The sequence below is a fragment of the Arachis hypogaea genome, chromosome 2, assembly GCF_003086295.3.
Source record: "Arachis hypogaea cultivar Tifrunner chromosome 2, arahy.Tifrunner.gnm2.J5K5, whole genome shotgun sequence".
Classification (NCBI taxonomy): domain Eukaryota; kingdom Viridiplantae; phylum Streptophyta; class Magnoliopsida; order Fabales; family Fabaceae; genus Arachis; species Arachis hypogaea.
In genome coordinates this window covers 14,954,684-14,970,735 of record NC_092037.1, presented here as the reverse complement: position 1 = coordinate 14,970,735, position 16,052 = coordinate 14,954,684, and the positions used below count along the sequence as shown (strand labels likewise).

General features: G+C 30.9%; 3 protein-coding genes across 8 annotated transcripts; 1 reads left to right on the top strand and 2 right to left on the bottom strand.

Moving 5' to 3' along the window:
• Positions 1-2,502: 2,502 nt before the first annotated feature.
• Positions 2,503-6,866, bottom strand: LOC112738927 (mediator of RNA polymerase II transcription subunit 11). 5 transcript variants are annotated; one of them, XR_011871667.1, is made up of 6 exons: positions 6,635-6,866; positions 5,244-5,317; positions 5,032-5,148; positions 3,753-4,014; positions 3,575-3,617; positions 2,503-2,722 (listed from the first exon to the last, which is right to left on the bottom strand). XR_011871667.1 is itself a non-coding variant. In XM_025788945.3 (4 exons), the coding sequence occupies exons 2-4, from the start codon at positions 5,295-5,297 to the stop codon at positions 3,838-3,840; spliced, it is 348 nt and encodes a 115-aa protein (XP_025644730.1). In that variant the 5' UTR covers positions 5,298-5,329; positions 6,635-6,866; the 3' UTR covers positions 3,645-3,837. The 5 variants fall into 5 exon arrangements, 2 of the variants coding, with proteins under 2 accessions (XP_025644730.1, XP_025644731.1); XR_011871665.1 differs by having other exon boundaries at positions 5,244-5,329; positions 6,635-6,862; XR_011871666.1 differs by lacking the exon at positions 2,503-2,722 and having other exon boundaries at positions 3,387-3,617; positions 5,244-5,329.
• Positions 6,867-7,798: 932 nt separating this feature from the next.
• On the bottom strand, positions 7,799-11,666 carry LOC112738901 (mitochondrial ATP-independent inner membrane protease subunit 2). Of its 2 annotated transcripts, none has more exons than XM_025788944.2 (5): positions 11,304-11,666; positions 10,279-10,451; positions 8,887-9,070; positions 8,278-8,384; positions 7,799-8,197 (listed from the first exon to the last, which is right to left on the bottom strand). In XM_025788944.2, exons 1-5 carry the CDS (start codon positions 11,472-11,474, stop codon positions 8,116-8,118), a joined length of 717 nt encoding a protein of 238 aa, XP_025644729.1. In that variant the 5' UTR covers positions 11,475-11,666; the 3' UTR covers positions 7,799-8,115. The 2 variants fall into 2 exon arrangements, with proteins under 2 accessions (XP_025644729.1, XP_025644728.1); XM_025788943.2 differs by having other exon boundaries at positions 8,278-8,387; positions 11,304-11,557.
• Positions 11,667-15,085: 3,419 nt separating this feature from the next.
• Positions 15,086-15,727, top strand: LOC112722147 (uncharacterized). Its single transcript, XM_025773119.1, has one exon. The coding sequence runs from the start codon at positions 15,086-15,088 to the stop codon at positions 15,725-15,727; it is 642 nt and encodes a 213-aa protein (XP_025628904.1).
• Positions 15,728-16,052: the final 325 nt, after the last annotated feature.

Sequence of the window (16,052 nt, the reverse complement as noted above, 5' to 3'; positions counted from 1 at the left end):
CTTTTTATTTAAAAAAAAAAATCAACTATGCTGTCAATAAATTTAAAATATCATCACACTCCTTTATCATCTTAATAGTAGCTTTTTATTTTTATTTATAATTTATTTATTATTATTTTGTCTCGTCTTTTTATATATTTTTTATGTGTGTCTTTTTTTCTTTTAAAATGCTTCTAAATTATGCAACTTCATGAAATTTATACTCTTTTCATCCAAAATAATTGCTATGTTATATAATTGTTCATATATTACATTTATATTAAGAAAAAATGAATTGAACGACATAGACATAGTACAATGTATCATTTATAAGGAAAAATAGTACTAGTTGAAACTAGGTTTTCACTCTTGGGTTCTCTTTATATGTATAGACAATATTGACATTTTAATAAAGTTGTAATATATATGGTATTTTGTACTTTGTTATGATACAAGTTGAAAAAATTATATATCTTATTCTATCTAGCCTATATATTTATAGCGTCCTTATATCTATATCTTATAAGGAAAAAATTCAATTTTTTCTTATAATTTTCTTTCACTCTTTCTTTCCTTTCCCGAATATAAATGCTGTAATGCCTTACACAGAGTATTTAATAATAATTTCTCCTACAATAATAATTACAATTCATTGTGGCAGCTTTACCTTTTCGTTATTTTAGCTGGAACATTCTCATAAAGTTATGCACCAAAAACTACCCACCGACTCTTGTAGTAAACCCTCACAAAGGTCTCCCACACAAGTCAACTATGATTATATGCTTAATGACATATCTTAATAAAATATTTTATACAGGCAAATAATTTTACTCAGTTTTTTAGATAATTATTCACATGATCAATATAAAAAATAATTATTTTTTTTGATATAATATTACGTAATTTGATACACGTATTATTATTATTATTATTATTATTATTATTATTATTATTATTATTATTATTATTATTATTATTATTGCCTTCAATTCTCACCATGTGAGATTATTTATATATAGTATTAAATTTGAATAGAAAATTTTAGAAAAGCATAGTGAAATTCTTACCTTGTCCAGGTGATAAAAAAAATCAGCATCCCAAATCCACAAAGCTTCTTAAATAATTAAACTTTCTTTTTGGGTCCCTCATCATGTGAAATGTGGGATACTTTAAAAACTTTTATAATCTTCAAAGGATAACGCTTCCACCAACCTTAGGACTTATATAGTTTGACAATTGTACTTTTAAATAAAATTTTTAAGTTGGAATAATCGTGTGACTAAAAGACTTAATATTAAGAGAGTTTTCTTTTTATAATGAATCAAACTAAATTGAATTCAATTAATAAGTTGAACTTTAATATATTTCAGAGAATAATATATAATGTAATCCCAAAAATACTAAACAAAAAAATCCACCAAAAGAAGATAAAAAGACTTTCTGAATTCATGTGCTCAATTGCTGCAGCTCTTTTTTTTTTTCGTGTTTCAAAATTTATCATTGTTTAAGTTTAATATGTGAATTTGGGTCATTATTATTTGACAAAAAGAAAAAGATGACTTTTAGGTTGAAAATATGAGTTTGAATCAATCTACAAATAAGAAAATTTGTGGAAATAAGTCAAACTATCACCGATTTTTTTTATATGAAAATTATTGTTATATTATTTTTGTTTATAGAAAAGTGGTGTGTTTTAATTTAATTTGGAGGTAATTATAAATTAGAGAATTTAATTTGTATTTTAAAAATTAAAATTAACAAATCAAAAAGTTAGATTTGTGTAAGTTTATAAATCAGATGATTAATTTTGTGTAAGTTCATAAATTAGAGAGATCAATTTTGTATTTTAAAAATTTTTAAAAAGAAATTTTATAAATCTAAGAGTCAGATTTGTAATCTCTATATAAAAAAAAAAACACATTAAAGTTTACACATTATTAAAAGATACTACTATAATTCAATATCAAAATTTAAAAACGTCAAATTATAAGAAGTTAGTTTTTTATAAAAATAAAAATTACATGAGTCAAACATATAAAGATATTACTAACCTAAAATGGCATGTGATGATGACACTCTTTTTAAAAAATAAAAATAAAAATAGATAAACAAAGAGAGCGAACAATGAACAAAATTGATGATAATGCTTATTTTGAAAGCAAGTGTTGTGCTTTCCAAAGAAAAAAGAAAGTGAAGGATTGAATTTGGGGCTCCAAACTATAATCACATGGCTTTATATAGTGAGTTTATTTCATCTTCGGCGGCAACAGCAACAAATAAATTAATAATGGGCCTTAGCAATCATCACATCAATGAAGAGGCCACGTTGATCTATCCAACTCGGCACCATTAAAATTTATTTGTTTAACTAATTTGATTGGTCGAGTATTCAACTCACTCGTTCATTTAAGCAAGTGTTGGGAGTTTAAATTTCGCCTTATGCATGCAGTAACTCATTGAACAATAACAGACTCTTAAACGGACGACAGATTAGTCTTTGACCTATCGAATTGGAGAATTTCGTAAAAAAAAAAGTATTTGTTTCTCCAATTGGCATCCAAATCTTGTTAGCAAGAATACAATTTATTCCACTTTGAAATTTTGTGACATTCTCTTCCAATTAATCTATTTTTGTGACAAACTTAAAATGATTAAAAAAATTACGAATTTACCTTTTATTTGACCAAATCACCAAACTAATATGAATTGATCCCTCAATAGTCAATACCATATTTCAGTTCACCTAAAAAAGAAACCATATTTCATATTATTCTGGATATAATATTATAAATAAAAATAGAAATAAAATAAAAAAATTGATCAAACTAATATTAGTATCTTTGATAAAGTTGAAGCCCATGTTTGGTTTGATCTCTCTCTGCCGACACTCTAGGGAATCCATATATGGTCATGTGTTATTAGATCCAACAATATTTAAGAAGCTCTATCAAAGCAGAAAAATATTTATTGACCAAAAAAGAAATAAAGAAAATGTTTTAACATATTAGTCATGCTCCTGTAACTCTATAATTTTGGTTGGAATATCTATGAATTCTACCAAAAAAATAAAAGGGGAAATTTATGCATGAAAAATACTACTCATCTCTGAATTCTCATATAGTAGAATTTCAGGATTTTTTTTCTTTACAAAATTCAAAAAATAAAAAATAAAATTTTGACAAGAGAGACTAACAGAGACCAGCAAAATTTTGACAGGAACAGAAACCCGCCACTGCGAATAAATGAAAACGGAAACGGGGATTGAAGTACCCACTCCATGAAAATCCACAAAATTCCCAAAAAAAAAATTACTTAAATGCTTTTTTATATATATAACCAGTAACCCTAATTCATTTGGTCTGTTATATTAAAAATAGTTATATAGAGTGAAAAATGCACTGAAGTTATTAAAAATGAATCCATCAATTTCTCACTTTAAAAAAAATCCAAACTCTGTGTGATTTTGATTATCACAAAAATCATTTCTTTCTATACTGCTGCAGGATCATTTAGGATTAAAGAATCAAGAACAGACAAATAATGGGTATTTTAATTTCTACCTATCGATAGATAATGTAACAACACACTAGCTGACCTTTATTCATGAGCTCAAATCAACTAAGAGTCGTGATGTAAACCTAGTTAAACAAAATAGAAATGTGATATTGAGAGTTGTAAGATATTCTTAATATAATATATATCAAAGATCTTAACATTCACTAACATACATAGGTAATGTACAACACACACAAAAAGAAAAGAGAAAAGCTAACCCCTGAAATTCTTCCCTCCCTCTGAACGGAGCTTCTCACTGACACTTTCTACTCAACTCAACCCCAGGCTTCTGAAGATATAAGTTCATACTGCTGTATGATAATCATCTATAGTCTGTTTCATTGCATCCAACTGTGACATAATAAGTTCCACTTTCTTGTAGCAAATCTCATTGGCTATTCTTGACCCATAGTCGCACTTCTCGAATGGACGATATTCACATGCACTTTTAATTTCATCACGCAATGCCACTTGGATGTCCTACAAGATTGAAGGAGAGTAGGTTAAAGAGCTTACAAAGATTACATCACTCCAACTCTAAAGAAAATTAAACACATGAATTGAAGAGTATAGTACTGTTTTTATCCTAATTGGGTTAACTCCTAATTTCATCCCTAACCTTTAAAACATCCTATTTTTTTGTAAACGCTTTATTTCATTCTATTTTTGCCTAGTGCTCAAAAATTGAATCTTTTTCTTTCAAAAAATATCATTTTTCCTCTATTATATCTTCTTATTTCTCTTATTATTCTACCACTTTGACGACCAAATCACTACAACCAACCAATGCAGTCACCAAAATTATGCATGTTGCCACTGCCTAGAAGAATGTGATCATGGATGACGGGTATTTTAAGAAAAAAATTTTAATTTTGACTAGAGAACTAAAATAGGACGAAATAAAATGTTTGAGGCAAAAATAGAGCATTTCAAAGGTTAGTGACAAAATTAACACTTAGCCCAAATGATAAGGATTAAAACAATAATTTACCCTAAATTGAAATATTTGAGCACCAAATTAGCAATGATGAACCAACACAAGAACCAAGAGGCATCAGATTCACAAGGATGAACCAAAACAAGAATTATTGAGACTGTTGATCACAAGTTCACATTATTTATTTGCAGGCATCCAGGGATTAATTCACCATCTATACTATGTTTGAGAATTCAGTCATTTAAATTTTGAATAAGAATGTTTTCAATGCATTTGATAATGTTCCTTTAATGTTTCCAACCTTATATCAATTTGGTTCAGGAGTTTGTAGAATGCAAAGGCCTGAGGCAGTGGACTTTCTCATAAATTCACAAACATTTTAATCCACATATGAAAACAGCAAAGGGCTTGACAATTAATAAGTGCCAGAAATAATGTTATGCTTATCCAATGGTTGAAATGAGAAAACTGGAATTAAGTAGTCATATACCACACTAGTTTTGCTAGTGTGTTACACTGCCATTTTTTCCCCCTATAAATGAAGTTGTCAGTGGTCGTACCTTGATTAATTGCATGAATTCAAGGCAGTGATTTTGGACCACATCTTTCCTAGGACCTAGAGGGCTTGCAAGTTCATCCATGACTCCTCCTGCAAGCTCCAAAACCTTGACAATTCTCTAGAAACGGCAAGGGGAAAATATCAATAAAAAAAAACTGATGTTCTGTCATCCACAAGATGTTACAGCTAAATGCTTTCAATTTTATATATAACCTTTTCAACATTCTGAAGTCGCTGCAAAGAAGTTGTCTGTCCCTGTGAATCCATGAATGCTACTTCCTTCTCCTCTGTAATTCAAGCTGAAATGATTAATGAAAAATAAATAGTAAGACTTGAATCACAATCACAACTACATTACACATATACATGTTCTTAAACACAGCTGATCAATTATGCATTTCACATAATGAGTACGTAAGCATCACTTCAAGTTACCAAGTTATCAAGTTAAAAACAAGGAGATGTCTTAAATGGACTGTGTTGGAATCTAATCCTTGATGGTCTTTGATGGTCCTTGAAGAATATATAGTTTAACAAACCACGATATTACATTTGTACTCTATCTTTGTTTTGTTTTTTGCCATTTCCGCCATTCATGTCGCGGACTACCATGGTGTTGCCGCAATTGTGGCCATGTGATTTCTGCAACACAGCGACCCCAGATGTCGGTGGGCCCATAATCCGCCATGCCATTTCGACATGGCACCACAATTTCAAAACACGGCACTAGACCAATTCTTTTCGGTAAAATTTCATAGCACTGGTTGCAGCCAATAATGGAACTATGTAACCAAAACATGTTAACATGCCAAAATAAAACAAAATTTTTCAATATCTACAAGCCTATTACTCTAGTCAAAGTATTGTATTTCATAACTTAGTTACTCTTTTCCTAGTGGTCCTCACTCAGTTTCAAATTCAATGAAATGAAATAAAAGTAATAAATAAAGTGATTAATGTAATTTTCATAATAAAAACATACAGATAAGCATATGGATCCAGATTAAGGGAAACAACATGGTTGGTTTCGTATTGAAGAAGCCAATGTTTACATATGTAGCGCAAGTTCAAAAGAGGATAAATTTTCATAAACAATATCTATATGCAATTTTACACGTAAATCATACAGAAGGCCACAGCAACTTCCGCAAGTTCCAAAAACTGCTGCTAATTCAGCCTTGGAAACAATATAGTCATATTGAAAAATGCTTAAAGTTGAATTGAAAAACTCCATCACTTCAGTCTCTTCCAAGAATTAAATGGGTATATGGATTATAAGGCAGTCCACATTACCTGGTTTAGCCAGCATTATCTCCCATTGCCATTACCATTTTCTTGTCTAAATTTTTCCCCATCAATAACCACTTGTATTTATAAGTGCAGATTTTTCTATTGTAATCTATGCCATTAATTGCAACTACTTACAAGTGCACAAATTATCATTCTCTCGGGATCAATCTTAAAGTCAAGCTGGTGATTGTTTCCCAATTTTTTCCACAGAAAACAATCATCAAATCAAACATACCAGTAAAACAATACTTCAAAGAGAATCAATCAACAATCGAAGCAATTCAATATCAAAATCATAGAAGAAAGGGGCTTACCGTTTGGAGGCCTCCACAGCAGAATATGCTCTGTTTGGACGCGGCGCCGAAGGAGAAGACAACAAAGATGCGGTACCGGGGGAGGAGAAGGCAAGGACAGCGGCGCAGGGACACGACGGCGAACGACAGGTGGCAACAACAGAAGAAAGGAACAAGATGGCGGAACCAAGGGTTTTATTTCTTTCAACAAAACGGAGTTTGGGGTTTTTTTATTTTTTTAAGAAGCATGACTGGGTCCGGATTTCAAAAGCCCCCCTTTTTTTATGAAAACCGGATGGATTGAACCGGGTTCCACTAGGTTTGATGCGGGGAGTCGGGAACGGTTCAGAGAGTGGCTCAGGTTGGCCTGGTGACCGGGTTAGCAGGTTTCTGGTCCAACCGAACTGGTCAAACCGAGTTTTATAATTAGGCTTTGTAACCAAGTAACAAACACTATTTTGATATTAGTATTTTTTATAATTAAACACATATTTTTTAATTAAAAATTTTAATTTTATAATTAATTAGTAGTGACTATATTTTTATACGAATTTCAAATGTGTTTCATGTATGAATAATATTTTTTAATTTTTATTATTTTAAAGGTTTTTGAAAAAAATTTAATTCTTATAAAAATATTTATAAAAAATTTAATTGCCTTATAATAAAATTTATTAAAAATTTATATATCTAATATATATCAAAAATTTATTAAAGGTAATTAAAAGATCAATTTGTCTAGTCTAATTTTTGAGAACTTCTAAAGTATAAAATGTATTATAAACCTAATATTTGATCTAAAATTCTTTAAGAAGTAATTTGATATATACTCTTTTTTAAACCTGCATGGCATTGTTTTAATCCTTCTTAAATAATTGAATTGTGGTTCAACCAAAATAATTTAATTATAACAAAATACTATATAAAATTATAAATAAATATTAAAAACATATATATTTTTTAGTATAAATCTTAAAAATATACAAATCTAAAGAATTATTATTATTATTATTATTATTATTATTATTATTATTATTAAGTTTTAAAAATTTTAGCCAAGTGTTACTTAACTATAATCAGAATTACTCTGAAAGATTACTTGAACACTGCAACTAGAGCAATTGAACTTCCACAATTTCTTTATAATTGTGGATGGGACAAAAGAGTAGACATGTGGTACCATAATTTCAAACAATGCAACCATTTTTCATCATACTTGGTTAAGTTGAGTCAAATGACTTGCAAAGTTGCACGCAGAAAACAAGACGGCACAATTGCCCATTGCTACAACTTGAGCTTACAATAACTTGTGCTTACAAATTGCCCATAATGTTGAAGAACTTGAGCTTGAAAATCCACATTATATCTATTCACCATTCCATTCTTAGCTTTAAAAATCATAATTGTTTTTATTCCTCCTCTCAATTCGAAGAAAATCCGCAAGAAGAAACTAACGTAAACATCAAATAGACAAGTCAGCGCTTAGCGAGCCGGGGAGTTTTCTAGGCTTTGTGACTCTTTGCCATCTCGTCAACATCGAGTTCCACTTCTAACACTGGCAAATCCTTTCGCATGCCGAAATGACTGGAAACGTAGTAAAATACATCAGATCCACTTCACTATTTATTGCACAAATTATGAAGAGAGAAAAGTTAAAAAGTCACCTGTTGTGTACACGGCCGTGGTCTACTGCACTTCGTAGGCAATATATGACTCGGCCTACAATGTCTGTCATTTGAACTGGACCGAATGTTCGACTATCATTTGCTTCCTGCTATTTAGGTTGGAAGCATTAAACAAGGTTAACTATATCCTCTGTTCTATTTAACCACATATCGCTATATAGTTCATCGAAAAATATTATTCACTAAGAAGCTATTTCGGTATTATCAACAGTCCAAAGCAATAGAGGTTGTTACGAAATTTTTTATGTGGATTATACATTTCTGGTTGTGTAAGAGTTGTAGCCTGTTTCATTGCTATGACTTGGTGAGAAAAAGAAAGGGAAAAGAAATAACTAAACTCTGAAATAAACCCAATTATCATTGTTAAATGTATGAAAAATCTAAGAAACTATAACTTCGGTATGTGATAACTTGTGTACCAATAGTAACTCATTGCTTGATCGCAAGATTGTTCAATCAAAATTTTCTATTTCATCAAGATGAAAACTAATGATCGAGGGCATACAAGTAATAGTAATGGTAAATTGTAAATGCAAATGCAAATGTAAATACGATGATTAGTTTGTGGGAAAAGAAAGTATTTTATACCTTTGCTTTCAACTTTTCATTGTCAGCCACTACCCAGCACTGATCCTTGTCAAGAACAAAGGGCTCGTCTTTTTCATCAGTAGAAACCATTTCATAACCTTCAACCGCCATTAATCTTCTAACTAGGTAGTTATCTGGCTTCTGAGGGTCCTTCATGACCACAACATCTCCTACAAAAACATGCCTGTAAAAGAAACATGTACATCACTAACCAGTAATTGAAATGAGAATACACCGAGTAAAGAGCTCCAGGAAAAAAAAAAAAATTCAATTGCTAAAACCAAACTTGACAATGAAATGGAACACTACAATATTCATATGATGTCACAGACATACCGTTAAGACATAGTATCAGGAGTTTCAACGACCAAAGTGATTAAACTAGTGATCGGTTTAAGTCATAAAAGTAAACATTATTCTCAATGTGAAAAGATTTTTATTAACTTAACAAAGTCAATTTATAGTGTGTACTTTTTCGTTTCTTTTTTTCTTGGGTATTCTAGTCATCATAGTTATTTGGAGTTATGGAAACTATCCTGATAACTCGATACAGTCAAATTTATGATTACAAACTTATTGTTATAACAAAGAAGACTAATCACAAACTATGTTGGCTCAATTATGACATATGTAAAGAACAATTTCAGACACACTCATCAGCAAACAACCATTATCAAACCCCCAAAGAGACCAGAATCGGCAACATTACTGTCACATCAAGGTTCACCCCTATACATAATATTGACTAAGCAGTAAGTACTAAGAAACAAATACGCAAAACATGATCTTAATGAATTCAGTCCACACCAGCAAGAAATATTATATGACTGCATATTGGAAAAACGAAAGTTAGAACCTAAGAATGCTTTACCCTATTTTTCCTCCTTGGTCGAACATTTGAGAAAAGGTTTTACTTTTATTCATTGTAAAGCCATTGCAAGTCATATATAACCTGATATTCATTCATCCTTAAAGTAAGATTCAATGTTAATAATACAAACCAATGGTTCAATAGTAACACCAACTGCCTTTAATTTAAACAAAAAGAGTATACAGATAAGATGTGTACGCATTAGTTCTTGACTGGAATATTCCATATTACTTTGAAAGTCCATTAAGAGAGAGTAAAAAACAGCAATATATCAACACACACAATGAAAAGAAAATAAATGGCAGAAAGAAATTCCAAACAATTCTAACTAAAGAATAAGAGTCAACAAACAAAGATTGCATGGTACTCTGAAAGATTGATTAAGACATAATAAACGAGGTATAAGTATTTTACGCCAAGCATCTATATTGTATTTCTAGCATTATACAGCCAATATCAAACAACTTGCAATAGCAATAGCAATAAGCACAAAGGATATGCTTGTAGAAGAAAGTGATTACGTTGGGTCAGGATTCGGTAATTTCCGAACAAGAAGTGTCGCTGCTTTTCCAGCAATAGTAGGGGCCATTTCCTCTCCTTTATTCCAGTGAGTGTATGTCAACTTTCCTTGGAAGAAGTTCTTCCAAACAACATCACCGACCTCTCTATCTGTAATATGACCTCCTTTATAGTTCTGAGACACAACACAACAATACACTGCTATTATGTGATAGAAATGCGATGTATGGAAGCAGAACTTCATCTGCACGTAAACATATCCTTGAAACGTCTCTGCTAAGTAGACAATTTGATCATTGTTCGTAAATTCTCCATTGATGTTTGATATTACAGCACATAAAAAGGTTGGCCTAGGATCGCTACCTTACCTTTAAAAGCATTATCTCGTAGTTCGACTTCAAGTGTCCGTCAAATAATTAACAGAAAGAAAGAGAGACATTATAGCCAGTTTTTAGATCCAGAGTTGAAGTTTAATAACTCAGTCATTAATCTATTATTGTAAGAAATATTTTTCAAACTAATCAATAAATCTAAGAGTGAGTTCCTTTTCACAAAGCATTCAGAAATAACTAATTTCTTAACCTAAGATAAGAGCTTTGATCTCATTGTGCAAAACACAATAATGTGCTATTAGACCCTAATTATCACATTCTCTCACCAGCATTTCACTGTTGAAGAACTTCAAGAACAATAAAAAATTTTCTTATAGCTCCAACCTCAAATCAGAAATGGTTCATTCTCTAATCTTTCTTTACTCTTTTTTCTTCAACTTTTCCCTCTCTCTTTTTTCTTAAAGCAGGGTTCGTATAATTTGGAAGAATAAAAAAGATTCAAACTTTACAGCAAAATGCAAGTGATTACCATCAACAACAACCACAGAAACCCAAAAGGCATCAAAATTCCAATAATCAGTAGAAAATAAAAATTGAAATTCAGCGAATTCGCGAGATTATTCAATCAATGATAAATAATGAAATAACAAAAGAATATGAAAGAAAAGAAATTGAGGAGTGAAGAAAGAAGAGACCTTCCAGCTGAGAGAGACGGAGTATTCGAGCTTGTGAGCAAAATATCGAACCCAAGTTGATAGCGAAACCATTGGAGGCAGTAAACTGCAGAAACCGAAAGAAAACCCTCTTTCTTCTTCTTCTTCCCTCACCTTAAACCCCAAAACACAAACAAAAATGAATAAATTCATTTTTTCACAAAATAAAATTTCTTCTTTTAAAGTAGTTTTTTAATGGGGAAAAGAATATATCAGAAGTATTTTTAAATAATAATGTATTAAATAATTTTTTTGTTCTTTTTATAGATGACCATAAATTACATGTTACGTTAGAGTAGTTTCTATTCATAATAAAGAATATAACTTTTTTATATGAGTTGTATTTTTGCATTTGATAAACAGTTCATATATTTTATATGAATTTTTATAAAAATATTTAAATAATTCTTTAAACAAAAACCAAAAGTAAAATTTAGTCTAAATTATATTATCAACCAATAAATCAGCTAAAGAAATAATAAAAAGCAAAGAAAATAGGGTAAATTTTAGAGAAAAAAATGTTATTTATATAATAAAAATAATTATTAAATTATTTATTATATATTTATGTATAAGTATATAATATTATTTAATTTATTTTTAATGTATATTTTATAATTTAACATATAATTTATACAAATACTAATTTAATGATTAATTTTTAGTATACATCTAAAAAAAATATTTATATACAATTTGTAATTATATCATTAATAATTTAATATTGACTTCTAAAATTTGTGATACTAAAAATGCACAAAATATGTGAAATTGTTCATTACATGAATACTAACTTAGCTATTTTATCATGACTTCATGAGATAGGGAGATAGACGTGATAACATTGTTGAAATATAACTAGATTTTCCTTACAACCCTTCGATTGCAAAGCTGAGTTACACACTTACACTATATATTATTGGGATAAATCATTTTCAGGGGTTTGGAAATTCCGTGATATTCAATTCTTACTTTTAGTGTTTAAAATAAAAATAATTAGATTAATTTTGATGGAATATAATTTAATTTTATTGTTTTTTTAATTAATTTTAATTTAAATAAGTTTGATTTGAAATTTTATTATATTTAAATTTTATTTAAATTTTAAAATATTTTTATAATTTAATTTTTTTTTTAACTTATTTTTCTAAACACCTTCCGCCCTCTAACACACGCCCCTTTTTTTTTCTCAACACTTTTATTCTCTTTTTTTTTCTTTTTTATTCAACTGATTTAATATATACTTTTTTTTTGGAAAGGTCTAAAAAAATATAACTAACATAATATATACCATTTATTTTTAGAAAGATTTATTATGTACAACTAAAATAAATTCACACATGTATAAATTATCTACAACGTGTAAATATTTTAAATGAAGTTGTGTCAATTAAGATACTAATAAAAAATGATATAATTTTATTCTTTTTTAATGACATTAATTAGTTATTAATTTGTTATTAATATGTGCTTTTTTTGATAATTCATATTTTTTTGATAATTCATATTTTTTTTTGTTATTGAGTATATTGTTAGAATCAAATACGGATAATCATTTAATTTTTTTCAATTAATATTATTTTTAAAATTAGTATTTTTACATTAATCCAATTTTTTTAAGAGACGAGCAGATTTTAGTTGAAAAATATAATCTTTTTAATTATTTAATTTATTTCATATAATTTAATAAATAAATATATTCATTATTTAAATATAATATTATGTTAATAAAGTATAAAATTGCTTACTATGAAATTTTAATTTATTTAATAAAAATATTCTAAACATTTAAGTTCAATTCAATTATGTAATCTTACTCCTTCATTTAAAACACAAGAATTCAATTCAATTTTATTAAATTCAATTCTATATAATTAAAATTTTGAGTAAACACTCAACTCGATTCCTGTCCATTTCTAATTAGGACAACGCGATCTCTCACCAAAAAACTAACCCACACCAGTCCCTGTCTATGTGAAAAATCACTCATCGCGCCCCCTCCCATATATCCCCCGTCCATAGTTGACGGAAAAAGCTAATGTGTCATTTACCGACACTGATCTGTCAGTTAACCCAGAGTTAAGTGTCAACGTGGATAAGGAATAATGGACAGGGGTCGATTTGTCTCCCTATCACATTAAAAAACGACGTCGTTGCTAGGTTAATAAGAAGCAAACGTCATTCTCACCCTCATAACCCCCCAAGCCCTAACTCAAATTTACAGAATAACCAAAACCCCTCAACCTTCTTCGCGCGATAGGAAAGAGAGTGGTGGAAGTAGCAAGTGTTGGTGCTGACAAGGGTGTTGACAAGGCCGCCAGGAAGGATTCGGAGGACTCCTCTAACGCCACACTTGACGGAGTCACTGACGTCATCGTGTAGTGGAGGAGGCACAGCTTGTGTCGACATTCAGGTTAGTAATGAATTTGGGCATCTAAAACATTATTCTAATCCAATCTCTGTTCCTAAATTGCATGTTGGTGTCTTAGTGTTCAGTATGTTGAAATGGGTTGCCTAGTTGTTTATTTTTATAAATGTTGTGATGTTGAATGAATTTCAAACTTTTTTAGTTAATTTGTTAAATAATTGATGTTAATTGTCAGTAGTTTAGATGATTGGCACAGTGATGTTAAACTGTCATGAATTGAATTTTGATTAATAAAAATAATTTTCAGATGGATGAGCTTGAAGTAGTTCCTGTTTTTCATCATGGAGGAATTTTTAAGAAGAATGCACAGGGCAAATTAGAATATGTTGATGGAAAAGTCAAGAAGTGGCCACCTTTAGACATTGATTTGGTAAACTTCTTTGATTTTGAAACGTTACTGAAGGAGTTGGGTTATAGGGAGTACAAGACTATGTTTTGGTTTGATTGCATGGCACCTGATTTGGAATCTGGCTTACATGTAATGAGGGGTGATACTGAGATAAATGACATGAGGTCTAACAAGATTAAAAACAAGGGGACAAACGAGATTCATATCTACTTTGATCACCCGATTAGTGTGCCAGAAGTTGTGGATGAGGAGATGCAAGCTGAGGAGGTTATTATAAGTGACTTATCTTCCTCAGGTGATGGGTATGAAACAACTGAGGACGAGCCATATAAGCCACCTCCTCCAGAATATGAAGAGACTCATAGCAATGACGATAATGAGGTACAGAAAAGGAAGGAGAGATTGAAGAAAAAGAAGAAGAAAATGGTGTCACCAAGAAAGAGAGCTAGTCAGGGTCCAGCTGGGGAGGTGAAGGATGGACCAAATGGTGAGGTTAAGTCTGGCCTAAATAGAAATTTAAGCAAGGATGGCCCAACAAAAAATAGGGATGAGCCTGGACTAAATAAAGGTGGTCCATGTTATTCTCCAAAGACAGCAAAAAAATGGGCTTCCAAGAGGTATTTTGGTAGGAGAAAGAAATATATTCTGAGGGATGGAAAAACTGGGGTAGAAGGTGCAGTAGTTAATGGGCCTGAAGCAGGTGGTGGTGTGGAGGCTAGACATGGACTGGCTGGGAATATAATGGCATCAAGTTCTGATATTGTTGGGGAAGAGCTAGACTCAGATTATGAAAAGTCTTATGAATATGAGAGTGAAGCATTTAACAGTCCAGTGTCTGATGATGATGAAAACAGGACTGCATTTGATGCTTTCAATGAGGAGACAGAATATGGAGAAGTTGAATTTAAGGTGGGGTAAACATTCATCACAATAGAAAGTTTTAAGAATGCACTAAAGGACTACTTTGTGTATGAAGGGAAGGATGTGATGTATCTAAAGAATGAAAAGAAGAGGGTGAGGGCTGCATGTGCAGGAGAGAATTGTCCTTGGTTGATTCTAACCTCTTGGAACAGTGCTGGGGGGTGTTATCAGGTGAAGACACTGGTTAATGAGCACAACTGTACTAGAGATTTTAGTAGTAATCTAGCTAGCAGAGAATGGGTGACATCAAAGTTGGTGAAAAGGCTACTAACTCAGCCTGAGTTAAAGCCTAAACAGGCAAGGAATTATATGATTGAGGAGTACAATGTACATCTTAGTAAGAAAATGATAAGCAGAGGACTGAAGGTTGCCAGAGAGATAGTTATAGGCAACGAACAAGTTCAATATGGAAAGCTTCGTGACTATCTGATGGAACTACACAGGAGTAATCTAGGGAGCACAGCTATGATTGATGTCATACCTCAGCCAGAGTCGCTGCCACTGTTCGACAAATTGTATATAAGTTTGGATGCATGTAAAAGGGATTTTATAGCTGAGTGTAGGCCTCTAATCGGGTTGGACGGGTGCTTCCTCAAAGGTTACTATGGTGGACAGCTATTATCTGCAATGGGGCAAGATGCCAACAACCACTTTTTTGTAATTGCGTATGCTGTGGTTCCGAACGAATGCAAAGACACATGGGGCTGATTTTTGTCAGTATTGAAGCAGGATTTGGGGGATTGCACTGAGTTGGGACTGAGTTTTATCTCCGATCAACAAAAGGTCAGCTCTAAACCCTGCTAATTAGTTACTTGTGTTGAATAATTATGTATGATCTACACTCTGATTTGGTTGGTAATCTCTGTTTCATTGAGATAAAACTTTTTTATTTTTCAGTTTATTAGTTGAGGAATTAATTCTTATGTACTTTGAAGCCACTTTAAAGGAAAAACTCTTGTCACTATGCAGCCTTTTTATTATTATTTTTTTTTTTGCCTATCATACATTCATGCTCTTCGATGCTATCAACTTA